At 37.7% G+C, this 13,538-nt stretch overlaps 2 protein-coding genes across 5 annotated transcripts; both read right to left on the bottom strand.

Annotated features, from left to right (window-relative positions):
• Positions 1 to 139: 139 nt before the first annotated feature.
• LOC131311316 (uncharacterized) lies at positions 140 to 4,606 on the bottom strand. Its single transcript, XM_058338720.1, has 6 exons — positions 4,168 to 4,606; positions 3,573 to 3,666; positions 3,384 to 3,454; positions 2,612 to 2,668; positions 1,193 to 1,441; positions 140 to 709 (listed from the first exon to the last, which is right to left on the bottom strand). The coding sequence occupies exons 1-6, from the start codon at positions 4,270 to 4,272 to the stop codon at positions 569 to 571; spliced, it is 717 nt and encodes a 238-aa protein (XP_058194703.1). The 5' UTR covers positions 4,273 to 4,606; the 3' UTR covers positions 140 to 568.
• Positions 4,607 to 6,018: 1,412 nt separating this feature from the next.
• On the bottom strand, positions 6,019 to 11,964 carry LOC131311914 (probable complex I intermediate-associated protein 30). 4 transcript variants are annotated; one of them, XM_058339549.1, is made up of 8 exons: positions 11,806 to 11,963; positions 11,500 to 11,576; positions 10,200 to 10,313; positions 9,861 to 9,911; positions 8,452 to 8,543; positions 7,998 to 8,078; positions 7,810 to 7,908; positions 6,019 to 6,443 (listed from the first exon to the last, which is right to left on the bottom strand). In XM_058339549.1, the coding sequence occupies exons 2-8, from the start codon at positions 11,549 to 11,551 to the stop codon at positions 6,255 to 6,257; spliced, it is 678 nt and encodes a 225-aa protein (XP_058195532.1). In that variant the 5' UTR covers positions 11,552 to 11,576; positions 11,806 to 11,963; the 3' UTR covers positions 6,019 to 6,254. The 4 variants fall into 4 exon arrangements, with proteins under 4 accessions (XP_058195532.1, XP_058195533.1, XP_058195534.1 ...); XM_058339550.1 differs by having other exon boundaries at positions 11,752 to 11,880; XM_058339552.1 differs by lacking the exon at positions 6,019 to 6,443 and adding an exon at positions 6,454 to 6,747.
• Between the last annotated feature and the right edge of the window lie 1,574 nt (positions 11,965 to 13,538).

The following is a 13,538-nucleotide window of genomic DNA, read 5'->3' on the forward strand; positions in this document are numbered from 1 at the left end:
TATCAGAGAATTACGTAGCAATTAGAGCTTGTTTCGTTACCACGGCTTATTTATTTATTTATTTATTTTACCTGCTTCTTGCTTATTTTGTGTCATCCAAACAGAAAATAAATAAAGATTCCGAAACTAAACAAGCAAATGAACCAGAAAAGGCAGGATTTTACCATACGAGACCTTAATCATGAAAGGAAAGTCACATAGAAAAGAAATACTACTCAACTATAGCCTTTATATATTTCCCATCTTTTCACCTTTTTATTTTTGCCTACAAGACTGCAATTGAGTGTTAAAGAATAGCATCACAGCCACCAAACATGAAAGAAACAAGAAGAGGAGCCCGGACACACCCTCTCTACAATTGAACTCTTTGCGCTAAACTCAAAATGCCTAGATTCCAGCCAATACTGAATAATGTTGTTTCTGCACGATCATCCAATGTAATCTGAAAATTTTGCTAGTAAATTTTCATCAGCCGATTTGTACATCCTCATCGGTGTAATGCCGAAGTCAAGGTTTAAGGACTCGAAATGATTCAGCCATTCGCTTCAATGTTCAAATACAACTGCGATCAAGCAGAAATGTGTGAATAGTCACGAGAGGAGGAAACATCATGGCCTGATGAAACCTTCTGTTTCCTGCCACGCCTCCTATTTCCCGCAATTCCTCCTCTTGCTCCATCCCCTCTCCTGCGATTTTCCTGATGTTCCACCTGTTTTTCACCAGATCGAATTAGAAAAAAGCATATTAGAAACCACGAACAAATGAAGATCCTAAGAAGGAAAAAGAGGGAGAAAAATAATATCAGAATAAAGTAATTGTGTGAATCCGAAGTCGCATGGAAACGATAGCCGAATTAAGACTTGAATTCTCCCTCTTAGTGGTATACAACTAGTGAACTACATTATGCAACACTAAGCTGAGTCGATGAAAGATTACACCCCTCTGTCAAACCGGGGATTTAACTTGGACTAATATCAGGGCCAATACAGTATATGACGAAATAGACTGAGCTGAGTTCATTAGTTGTTTCTAGTACAGACGCCATGATTTAGTTAATGAATGATAATCGAAATAAGGCAATTCCAGTGCAATCTAAAAGTTAACAAGTCTAAGATGGTCGGTAAAAGCCTTTAAGGGGATGCAAACCATATGAGAGAGAGAGAGAGAGAGAGAGAGAGAGAGAGAGAGCTACCCCTACGCGGAAACCATCAAAGTGAACATCAAAGCTCGAAGAGTCTCCATTCTTGGCCTTTCCCGAGTTCATGTCAGAGGAATTGCGCTTGTTTGTGGTATTGGAGCTCTCACTGCAAGAGGCATAAGAACATGAACACGAAGGAGGGGTCACACTCTGTGAAGTAGATGAACCAAATGCCTCCATGTCACTCTGAAACATTTCTTCAAACAACTCCTTCAATTCCTCAAAGCTCTCCTCCGCATTTTTCTGTCAATTACAAACTCCCACCATCTATAAAACATGTTACTAAAGCAAAGGGCCTACAGTCACTCATAGAAATGGTTCAAAAAAATCAAGCACCACATCGTCAGATGCAAACAACAGATCAAATATAAAAAATAAAAAGGTCACTCGAATATAATGATGGGAATGATCTTAAAAGACTTTTTCCTTGGTTAATGATTCCCTAACACAATGTTAGGGGTCCCACCATTGCCCTCATGCTTTAAGCTTGCATCAGAGAACCCACTAATGACTGCCTATCAGGTGCTTTTGGGTCAAAATCTTCCCCTGGCCCAGATCGATATTCTTCAATACCTAGGGTTCGAAAAGGGAATTATCTGCAACTTGGATCAAGTGATGATCCATCGTCTAATTATTAATACCTGTCCATAAAAACCACAACCTATAGATTGTCCCTGTAGCCAAAACGAGTGAGATTATTCCCTAAGTAACATGTTCATAGAACAAATAATTGCTATTCAAAAAAACATCATGGTTATTGTGACAATATTATCCACACATCAAATAAGTTCATGAAGAAGCAAAGACTGTACTCCATTAAAGTTTTTGCTACCCTAATCTATCTACTAAGCACAGTAAGCAGTCCGCAAATGTGAACCTATTTGCTATTTTTGTATTAAGTATTTGTGAATGGAAAGGGACAATGATAGCAAAAGGGGGTAAAAGAAGCTAATTTTCTTTTCTTTTAGGAGCATCGTCTTTACCTACTTTTGGCTGCAATAGGGAACTGAAAAGAAAATAAATAGATAATTGTCAAAACAAAATCATCTTCACTGTTTAATAACATAAGAAAAAACTGATTGTGTATTTGTATGAGTACTTATATTTCCCTCTTTACAAATCCAGCATCCGTGTATGAGTACTTATATTTCCCTCTTTACAAATCCAGCATCCGTGATATGCTTTCCAAGACAGATCAAGAATGTTTGTCCATGAATTCAAACAAAATTAAAGAATCCTACATAGGATTTACAACATGGGCAACAATAAGAAATTCGATGGTTTCAGCCACTTGTGCATGCAAAGCATCTTAGTCATCCTGTTGTCTCATTGTTTCAAGCAAATGAATCCAGTGCACTAGATCTTTTGAATAAGGTAAAAAAGAAAAATACACACGAAGGGTAGGAGGCTTACATTAGACTTGTTTTGGCTCATCATAACTGCCATTTCATTAAGAAAATCACCCATACCCTGCATTGCAAAGAAGACTATCATAATCGTGTTAAAAAATAATTGTTTCCTTGGGACCAGATGATAAATCACATGCGAGAACCTAAAACAATCTTTCTCTAAATAACAATCTAAAGAAAAAGGACCAGGCTTTCACTAAAGTTAAGAAACAAATTCTATGTGAAAGTTTTATGTGGGCTCACTCCAGTCCCACCCAAAGCCCACTGCAGTGATATAAATCGTTCACTTGTAGAGGTTCTTAAGAAGATCATTTATGATAGAAATCTACCGTCAGTAACCACAAGTTCAGAGCAACTTTCTTGGCAAACACAGTTTTGACTACTGTGGTTATAAGATATGCCGTTCATTTATATAAAACACTCATGATTTGATATTTGTAGAGCTACCAATGTCCAAATCTAATCTGTTTGTTCACGTGAATGATCCCTTTTACAGACCCTTAAATCTTGAATCAGGTGGTTCCACATCCGGACAACTTCACCGTAAATTCTCTAACTTTGCAGAAGCATGATCCAAAGAAAAATAACCTAACCATGGTAAAACATGAAATGTTAAACGGTAACAATTACTGTTGGACAAATTAAACAACCTTTGACAGTTAATGTCAAACCCAGGAACAAGAGCCTGGTACCAATGATAACTGATAAGTACTTCTAAGCTCACCAAAACAAGCATGGACACAAATGGTTTAGATCAAACCACAAAAAATGCTTACATTTTCATCATCATCATTACTGTCGTCGACTCCTACATCGTACAGAAACCTTTTGTTCGCATCAGAGAGAACTGCAAATGAAATCAAAGAGCACCAAACATCATCTTAGACCCACCTGACCAAATAGTCCTCATCGCACCCAATACTTACTCAGAGAACAACATATGTGAATTGTGATGGCAAAATTACCAGAATAGGCTTGTTGAATGGCCTGAAAATTCTTCTTTGCCTCTTCAACGAACTTGGAATTCCCCGACGCTGAACACCGATCCGGATGCCATCTCTGTCCACATAAAAATGCACAAATTCTCCATTTTAAATTTTCCGGGAAAATCTTTCAAACTGCCAAGAAAATTTCAATCAAACGAATAGGCTCTAAAAATCAAGATTTCATATTTACAGGCTTTTTCTCCATAATAAGTAAAATTCCAGAATCCCAATTCATAAATCAATCACCCAATTCCTATCCAAGCCTGAAACTCGCGCTATATACTTTTCCTTTGTCAACTTTCCCGGGAAAATTCAATTCGCTAATTTTACTGCAGATTAACTGAATTCATATCTTTAAACTAAGGCCTACCAAAAAATCGCAAGAGTGAAAGAGGATATATTTAAAGATCTTTCATCAAAACCCCATAACCATTGGGCTAATCCCTTGTAAACTTAGAACCGCATGTCCCCAGGAATTTTTTCGTCTTCGCCATTCTACAAACCCTCGGAGATTGACTCAACCCAGGTAAAGATTGAATTAAAAGAAGAAGAAAGTGTTAAATTCAATTCTAACCAGTGCAAGCTTCTTATAAGCATTCCTTAGCTCCGCCTCAGAGCATTCCTTCTTCAACCCCAAAACAGCATAGAAATCCTCCCCCTTTTCTCCTCCGGCTGCCATTCCGACGAAAATAAACAGAGCACCAAACACACCCAACAAAAGAAGAAGAAGAAGAAGGCAATTTCTTGTCGACAAATTTATCTTGTTATCAATACTCTATAGTCTATATTTGTATGAATATGTAGTAATTTATAAATGGGTATACATGTGTTGATGAAAGGTAAAGAGTACTCCAATATCTTTGGGAAGTAGAACACGGAACCCTAGCATTGCTGCCGTGGGGAAGGAGAGATCAACAGCTGCTATCCCGTAGGAAAAAGCTAAAGGCTCTCAGGAAAGATCTAGAAAAAGGGTAATTTGCCATTTTCCACACAAGTTGGCTCTGGTGTAGCTTTTTGTACGTAACATGTGGGGGGACTCCTGTTAGATAAGGAGGATGTTCATTGATGATGGACGGTAGAGATTGGAAGTTAGAGCGTGGATATTTTCCGGATTTGTCTCCAGAAAGTTCTGCGTTAACTTTGGTTTTTAGGTCTTTTTCAATGAGTTAAAAATTGGAGTAGTAAAAGATTATAGGCTCATGCTGAAAAGGTCGGAGGCCCCAATACTCCAACCAAAAAGGACTTTCCTTTATTTATGCCATCGGGTCGGTAGCACCCGCTAAGCGTGGTACACCGTACTTGACCCTAGAACACAATCTGAGGAGGAGCTAGCAATGTTATGCTGACCAAGTTTGGTGATCATATTTTGGGTAACATGCAATGTGGTACCCTCATTACATTGATTGAACGAGCTCCGCTACATTGCTAAAGTGATCATATGGTACTCAAATGTAATCATCAAAGTATTACTACGGTTCTAAAAAATGCAAGTGCGTGATTAAGAGCAGAACAGAAGCCGTGCAAGCAAAAAAGTGAAGAAAAAATGTTTTTAGAATAAGCTACTAAAATTCGTGAGAGCAATGGTTGAGACTCGAGGAGAGCAAAAAAATTTACCCAAAAATTATGTGACCTAAAATTGACCACACATCACATTAGAAAAATGGTTAGGTGTTCGTGCAGCATTGCGTGCCAACTCCATTCACAACCTAACTATGTTAAATAAAGTGTGCTACATGCATCGCATGCCGACTCTAGCTACAATAATATGGAGTGTTCACAATCAAACTTATAAATTTAAATTTTTTTTATCTATTACAGTATGATACAAAAAAATTGAAGATAGATTGCAAGTCTCATCTCAATTAGGAGTAGTTCTTCAATTTGGTGTCAATATTAAAACAATTATACACTGAAGCACTTTATTTTTTGGTCCGCAGATTGCACATCTTTTGGAATTAACTAGGAACGGAGGGAGTACCAAACATCTAAACATGAGTGGGTATATTCAGGTCCAAAAAGTGTGTATTCTTTAGAACAATCAGGGCTGAACAAACGAACTCTGCTCAGAGGTATACAAAACCAACTATCAAAATTCTGTTCAGACGTGCAGACTTGAACTTTATAATTCTGTTCGGAATTCAGAACCAAACACACAAATAATGTACGGACGGCTATTACTAGAACATGAATATCTATGCATTTGAGGAGTATATCTTCCAAATTGAGAGTGCATCAAGAATTATTGCCCAAAATGTCATTTTGCAAGAATTTCAAAGAATATACAGGAACCCCCTGCAGCAACGGATGCATTCTGGAAATATGCACATGTGCAGTAAACGGAGTATGATATATGCAATGAAGTCATACAAACTTAACATAATGAAGAGCTTTGTGTTTACGGATTTCACAGTATTTATACATGTAATTATGCAAATGCTAATATACATGGTGCCATTTTCATTCCAAATGTAAAATTAATCAGAACCTTGAAGATGAATATCCAATATATTAAGAGACGCATTATCAACCCTCAAAAACAAAAATTGCGGACTTACAGTTACTACACTAGGAACATACACAAACATATGGAGAATGATGTATAACAAAGCTACTTTTATTGCTACTACAAAATTCTCCGGTGTAAAATTAGTACATTACAACTCATTGTGTCCTCAAGGCTTTAATCCAATCAATTTCCACTTGGAAATCACCTGGACCAGACCTAGCACCTGGGATTCCACCTTCTGCATTGACAGATAGAGACATGCCGAGAACTCGAGATGGATTCATTTCCAATTCTGCATCTATAACATTCCCTCTCCATGTTGGCAGGTACTTCGCAAGAGGAATCTGTAAAGTCCCCTTGTTTAAATTATGCAAGCACAAACAATGAGCTAATTATCATACATTTTTCTCCAAAACTCTTCAAAATATACAGGTTAGGTGCAAAAAAAAGATTTACATGCTTATTCACAAATTGGGATAGGCAACCATGACCTAATGAAGCATATCAACCCCCAGACAGCGAACTCATTTGTACTCCCTTAACTAGATGAAGATCATGATGGAAGATCAACATGGAAAATTTGTTCCACATTCATCCTTCACCGTACTGAATGCAAAGTATGTCCTCTTTTCTCTAGGATCTTTTTCCCTGACGGAAATTACATCCAGATAATCAGCCGAACAATACAATGGCACCACATGCCAACTCAAGCCGTAATAAAACATTTTTCAAGTGCAAAAGTGGACCCACTAAAAGTTAAAAGTTGCAAATTCAAAGCAGTTTTGTTCATCAAACAACACCAGTGGTGTGTTTTATATTTTTCTTGAACTTTACACTGGTTGTGTAAGGATCATGGATTCATAAGTAGATGCGTAAACATGAAAAGGAACTAATAGCAAATGCGTATTTCTTCTGTTCTACTATTTTCTTTCCCCATGGACCATGGTAAATCACTAAATCCCTACAAAACAATGAACCAAACAGCTTAGTTTCCTATATACAAGCAAAACCTCCTATCTATGTATCACGGATACGTATATGGACACAGAACACAACAATTCTAAAAAAATGGGGATACAGACATGGCAGGGGACACACCACGTGTATGGAAAAATAAAAAATAAATTTTTTTTTATGGACCATTGTATATGAAAATTTTCACAAATTGTATATTTTTTTCAAAGGCATAATTACAGTTTAACCCAAATGTTTTGAATAATTTCATATTAACCCCCAAAAATTTAAAAATAAATTACATTTTGACCCCAACCGTGTCCCCTATCAAAAAATAATAAAAATTATTGGACATGTCCCCACGTGTCCCGTGGATATGGCGCCCTTTTGGAGTGTTGGTGCTTCATAGCCTCCCATGGCAGGTGCCGCAGGTCAGCTCATTCTACCATATAAACAATCTTACCATGTCAATAATTAAAAAGTTCATTTAGCCAGCAAAAAATCATTCCTAAAAAGCAGAAGTAGCAATCCCATCAATGGTGAAAGTTATTAGCACACCGGATACTACTTTTCATTATTAATATCAATACTATCAAGCTAAGGATTTCCGTTACGCTCACACATCCTTTCAGATAAAACTTGCAGAGTATACAGTTTGTTGCCCTGAATTTTCACCTTTTTTCGTGTGTGTTTTGCCATTTTACTCACTTTGTAAACTTACAAGATAATTGATGTGGAGAAGCATGAGGAACTTGCCTTTGCTATATACCAGTTATCCTTGGGCACAAAAACAAAAGCTTGCCAAGAATTATCTTCCTGCTGGCCTGGCGAATTCACCCAGTTTTCTGTATATATCTGGATCAAAGTATGACAAAGGCTCAGAACAAACTGAAGATTTAATGTCGAAAACCCCCCCTATACCCACATTGACCCAGAGAACTCACTGTAGAAATATAGCATCTCCCATCTCCTTTGACTTTTAATGCTATGGTGTCATATGCATCCAAATCAATGAAGCCATCAAACTGCAGGAAACTCATCCAGTAAAACAAACTGTGGTTGCAAAGAGATTCTGTTCTGCTTGTATTTTAAACTAAATGTAAACGGGGAGTGATTTCACACTCCCCATTTTGATAACCGCACTCCTTGTTTTGTCTTCTCATACGTAAATTTACATGATTAGCCTTTCACGAGTAGATTTTCTTACACTTGAAAGGGTACTATTTTAAATGCACGACTGCAATAATAATAATAATAATAATAATAATAAAAAGGAGTGCTAAAAACAACCTAAACTAAATCATTCTGTCAAGTTCGTGATGTTTGAAGTATGAAGGAATTGACATACAAGATAACAAAGGACTTCAAATTTCTCAAAGATGTTAAGAGTTAGTTCACCTTCTTAGAGCGCATCCCGCAAAAGCCACTCCGAGAAATGTTCCATTTTGAATCCTCAGCTACATCAAGAGAGAGTTTCCCAGAGAAGATTCCTACCAAATAAATCAAGAGTAATCAGAGTTCACAAGTCAAAACAAGGTTCAAATATTGTTCTAAAGCAAAACTACATAAGCATAATGTAAAGTTGTAAGTTCATAAGGGGGTGAGTAAGTTTCTCGATCCACAGACTGAATATGGAGAATTTAGATGGGAAGATAATTAGCTGCAGTCAGAGACTTCTTCTGCACCAAGTGGTTTTGAGAGATACAGAAACCAAATGGCAATGACCTAAGTAGATGACAAACCAAAATCACACACTAACATTAAGTTGACTCAATTAAAACCAAAGTACCAGTAGGGGCCATACTTGGTGCAGCGCAACCATGATACGGCTACTGAGCGTAACGCGTGTTCAAGTGTGAGAATTGCCAATGACTAAGCGACTACCCCTCCCATAAACCTTGATTGTCAGGACCAGCACTGCAAAACAGCCTTTTTTGACCGTACAGCGGTAAAGGTCCGCAACCTCTACCTCCCTTTTCAGAAAAAAAAAGGTTTAGGAAATTGTTGTGAACACAAATCAAACCTTACATAGGAGAAAGTTATCCAATATATCTACTGATCAAAGGTTAAGATGAATACTCATAATCCATCAGAAAACATTTTTGACCAAGGACCCAAGCCTGATCCTAAAAAAGAAGAGCAAAGAAAACGGATTTATAGCCACACTTTAAACAGGACTTTACAACTTAAGTCATTTCTAACATCCACCTAAGGGGGATGACTTAAACACAAGACCACCCTTTCTGGTACTGTTGTTGACGCAAAGAGGAAAACCTTTGTTGAATTCTACAATCTACGGTGCCGCCTGTCCGGAGCGTTTAAGCCTATACTCGCATTACAGCGGGAGAGGAAATGGTAGCTTCAAAGGGGAAGCGAGACCAATAAAGATTGAATTTCCAAATGCGGGAAAGGGAGCAGGAACTCCAAGAATTCAAGAGTGAAATTCAAAAAGACCTGGGAATCCATCCATTTCTCATTCGGGAGTTTACTCGCAAGAACTGACATACAAATGAAAGGGTAAGGAGGGCCGGGAGGCAGGTTCTATTAAGAAGGTTAAGTCACCAAAGGATAAATACAAGACGCTGCTGCCATTCAATTAGACTTAGAACATGAACATGGATTAGAGAGAGGCAGGCACTGTAAAACACATAAACTAATAAATTGTTCTTGAAGAGGAAATTCCGAAAGAAAGTTTTATGTTCTAATAATTTAGTACTCGTTATTAGAGCACAATTATCAGCAAATTAAATTCCATACTAAATCATCCTGATACATTCCAAGGCGGGGGTCTCAAATATGAGAATCACCTCTTAAACCATTTCCAGCATCTGCAATCTCCAAGGACGCTGAGGACAAACCTGAAAAGTGAATAATCATTACTAGTATTTAATAGACTCCACTTTCTAAAAAATTTAGAATCAGACAATGCACCATGTTTCTGGAGAACTAGTTTCGCAAACTAAGATAACGAAAAAATGAGCAACATTTCAATTGTTGGTAAATCTTGGATGAAGTGTAATGCTATTAACCCATGTGCATAGTTAACACAACTACCAACACAGAACGAAATTTAGTAGGTCAGATCTGCACAATATCTAAATCAGTTATGCAATTGGAATCACATTCTATCTGGAGTCTGGACGTACCACCATATTCAGAATCTGAATATAAATGCCACCTCTTTAGCTCCTCCTTGGAATTGAAATTGAAAATATATCGCTCGGTGGGAGGAATCAAGTCTTCAACATTCCATGTGAGAGCTACAAATTGACAGCAGGAAGAAAGGGAACAGTGAATTCCATGACAAAAAAATTGATACTCATCAGATAAATTTGAAAGAAAAGAAGTGCTCATGAGGGAATAGCAATAAAAGAAGTGCTCATCTTGGTACTTTAGAACAATAAATGAGATACACAAGATGATACACGAGTTCAAGCATATTCCACCCTCCAAAAAACCAGAACTTATCTATAGCGTAAGGAAAGGAATTCAAGTCTTTCATTTAGTAACACAACCATAGAAGAACCTGTGTTTGTTCAATTCATCTAGCCTAGAAGGATACATCCATCAAGACTGTATAAGATAAAATAAAGAGGACAAAACCCCATTCAGTCGTCAGGTAACTTCATCAATTTTTAGAGCATATACCACCTGCCCTGCAATTATATGAAGTCAATTAAGCTTTGTCTGCACTTGTAAAGTAGATGTCTTCTAAAGTTCAATCGTAGTCAGATATCATAATTTACTAAGCGCCATAATGAAAGTAGTACTCTTAGGTCAGACTCATGGAATGACTCCCTTCATCTGTTTCTTGCAGTTGCCAGTTGGAACTCTCAAATCCAGTGCCCTGAGTCCTCATAGGTAGTAAGGATTCAAGTACAAGTCGATAAATTCTTGACGCACTGACTACTTCAACCAGCATGTAGTGATCATTGTTTCTCTATCTCAACCAATCGAAAAAACTACAAACTTTTGGAACTTACTTTCTGCTACTATACCGGCTGGAGTGTTGGAGATATTACGAGCTAAAAAAGGATTTTGTTAACACCAGAAGGCTGTGAATGCCGAAGGAACTTTTGCTTGAAACTCTGAAAAAATCATCGTTCTAACTAAGCCCCTCGAAAGGAGTTTGGTACTGAACATTTCAGTTTATAAAACATGAGGCTTGACCAATTCATCCAAGACAATTTGCATTCTTAATGAGGTAATTTGCGCTGAAGACTTGTTTAGAAACTCATATACCCTCAAATAGGTGATTTCCTGGGAACAATCTTCCAGGAATTACCAAAAAAAAAAAGTGGGTTCTTTTTTCAACTGATTGTGAGCTATATATTTCACTAGAGAAGTGGAAGAAAACACAGCATTGAGAAAGAACCACCACATAAAACAGGAGAATAGAGGATTAACTGGTCAAACATAAAATAAAGGTCACAAATGCCATCACACCTTTCTTAGTCGCATTAAGAGAAGCTTGCCACAATGCTCGAAATCGGGACATCTCTCTTTTGCCCCCCTCAAAGTTTCTACAATCATAACAGACAGATTATTCAGATTTTCAGCTGCGGTTCATATCAAAACCCTAAAGACCTAGGCTAGCTGCTGCAAAACCGAACTCGTAAAAAAACAGAAAGCAAAAAAATTGTAGTTCTCCTCATGAATCTAATTTGGTAGAACTGAATCTAACTACGAAATAAACACTGTGCTTTTGCGGAATTAGGACCCGTAGCTATGAATGGGGAGAGAGAAAGTGACCGTTAACGACAGCGGAGCAGCAGAAGGAGACAGTGGAGGGCAGGCGTCAATGCCGAACAAGGTGGAGAGCTTAGTAAAAGTGGCCAAGGCTGTGGGTGGGGGAGACGAAGAAATGGAAGAAGAAAGGAGCAGAGGAGGACAAACGGTGCCGTTTCTAAATGGCAGAGAACCTGCCACAAACGGTGCCGTTTCTAAATGGCAGAGAACCTGCAATATGGCAGGCTTGGGTGCTGCTAAATACAACTGCGAATTTACTACATGTAGTCAATTCATAAAAGGGTTCTTTCATAAATTGGCTACATGTAGTAAATTTGCAGTTGTATTTAACCGGGCCCGGCAGGCTGTGATACCAAACCAAGGAAAGTTGGACCAGTTGGGCTTTTAATGGGGTTGGGTTGTGTGTTCTTTTATTGGGCTCGGGTTTGTTTCAAATGCCATTTAAATTCCTTGGACCAGGCCCAATAATAAAGAGGTCTAGAACCATTGGGTTCATTGAAACCGGGGAAGTGGGTCCATTTTGCAAATTTACGTTAACTTACTTTATATCCCATTTAAATAAAAAAAAAAACCCTAGTGGGTTAGTGGTAGTATTTTGAACCTAGACAACATGTTACGGCCGAACCTGGTCTCTTTATGCCAATTCGATTTGATGATCTTCACTTGTAAGCCAAGAAAGTTGTTGGACTAGATATATCTTGAAATAATCTTCACGATGACCCAAAACACTTAAACAATGCAGTTTCAGTCAATCGGCCGGATATGTCCCTATTCATTTAAACAAATTCATTGTGTGTTTAAATATGTAGACAACTGTACAACTTTGGTTTTGTTGCAAATATAAGTGTGTTTAACAAAAATAATTCAACGTTAGAAATCCTCTAAAAAATTCAAGAATGACGGCATAAAGTATGTACAAAACACCTAATCGTTAGACATACATCGACAGTACATATTAAAACCACCCATGTATACATAGTTATTATATTAGTTAAACGTAACCTTATAAATAGATATTCACTAAAATACTATAATATTTTCGTCATAAGCTCAATCGGACACGCCTAGCTAGCTATTGCCATGCGAGTCAAAGTGCCGAGGGACCACCCGCCAGGTTTTGTTGGGAACGGTACAGAACGAAGATGCGGTGACGTGTGAAAGATTCACCTGACCTCCATCCATGGGCAGACAAAGGCGTGGACGGGCGGCCAAAGCTGAACCCCCTCCAACTCCCAAGTTTTCAAAAATTACGAACTTTGACCCCTACAAAATTCTTGGTACTATATGTTCAGAAAATTAGCACTTTGAGCCCTACATAATTCTTCAAAATATTTACTTCCTCTTTAAATAGTGAGTAATCTTATCTTAACCATCCAAACTCTTTACTAACTTTTTTTTTTCTTTGATTCTGAAATCACCTTTTCATAAAAATCATGCATCCATCACCTAGGCATTTTGTTTTTCAAGATGCCATAAAACTACCATGCCCTAGATCTTTCTTTACCACCACGACTTTGTGTAGCTCATCAAGAGCACAAATCTCATAAGTTTCAACGAGATGCCTATGTTAGGGCTTATTCAATGATAGCTTCATAAAGTACTTGATTTCAAATTTAGTATAGTTGTTAACCTATGTTATGTATGTTCTGTACGCACGATTACCGATCCTACTTGGAATAATAATGATATGCCAACAAAGAATTATAAAACGTCATACAGAATCATAGGGCTGAAAA

The sequence above is a fragment of the Rhododendron vialii genome, chromosome 12a (genome assembly GCF_030253575.1).
Source record: "Rhododendron vialii isolate Sample 1 chromosome 12a, ASM3025357v1".
NCBI classification, from domain to species: domain Eukaryota; kingdom Viridiplantae; phylum Streptophyta; class Magnoliopsida; order Ericales; family Ericaceae; genus Rhododendron; species Rhododendron vialii.

Bases quoted from the DNA above. Each gene is read 5' to 3' on its own strand.
- LOC131311316 (XM_058338720.1), bottom strand. From the start codon at position 4,272: ATGGCAGCCGGAGGAGAAAAGGGGGAGGATTTCTATGCTGTTTTGGGG. The intron at 3,667-4,167 runs GTTAGAATTGAA...TTATGTGGACAG, and splicing joins CTTATAAGAAGCTTGCACTG to AGATGGCATCCGGATCGGTG. The intron at 2,669-3,383 runs GTAAGCATTTTT...TTTGCAATGCAG, and splicing joins GTAATGATGATGATGAAAAT to GGTATGGGTGATTTTCTTAA.
- LOC131311914 (XM_058339549.1), bottom strand. From the start codon at position 11,551: ATGTCCCGATTTCGAGCATTGTGGCAAGCTTCTCTTAATGCGACTAAG. The intron at 10,314-11,499 runs GTGTGATGGCAT...GTCAATTTGTAG, and splicing joins TCTTAATGCGACTAAGAAAG to CTCTCACATGGAATGTTGAA. The intron at 8,544-9,860 runs GTGATTCTCATA...TTTATTTGGTAG, and splicing joins TGCTGGAAATGGTTTAAGAG to GAATCTTCTCTGGGAAACTC.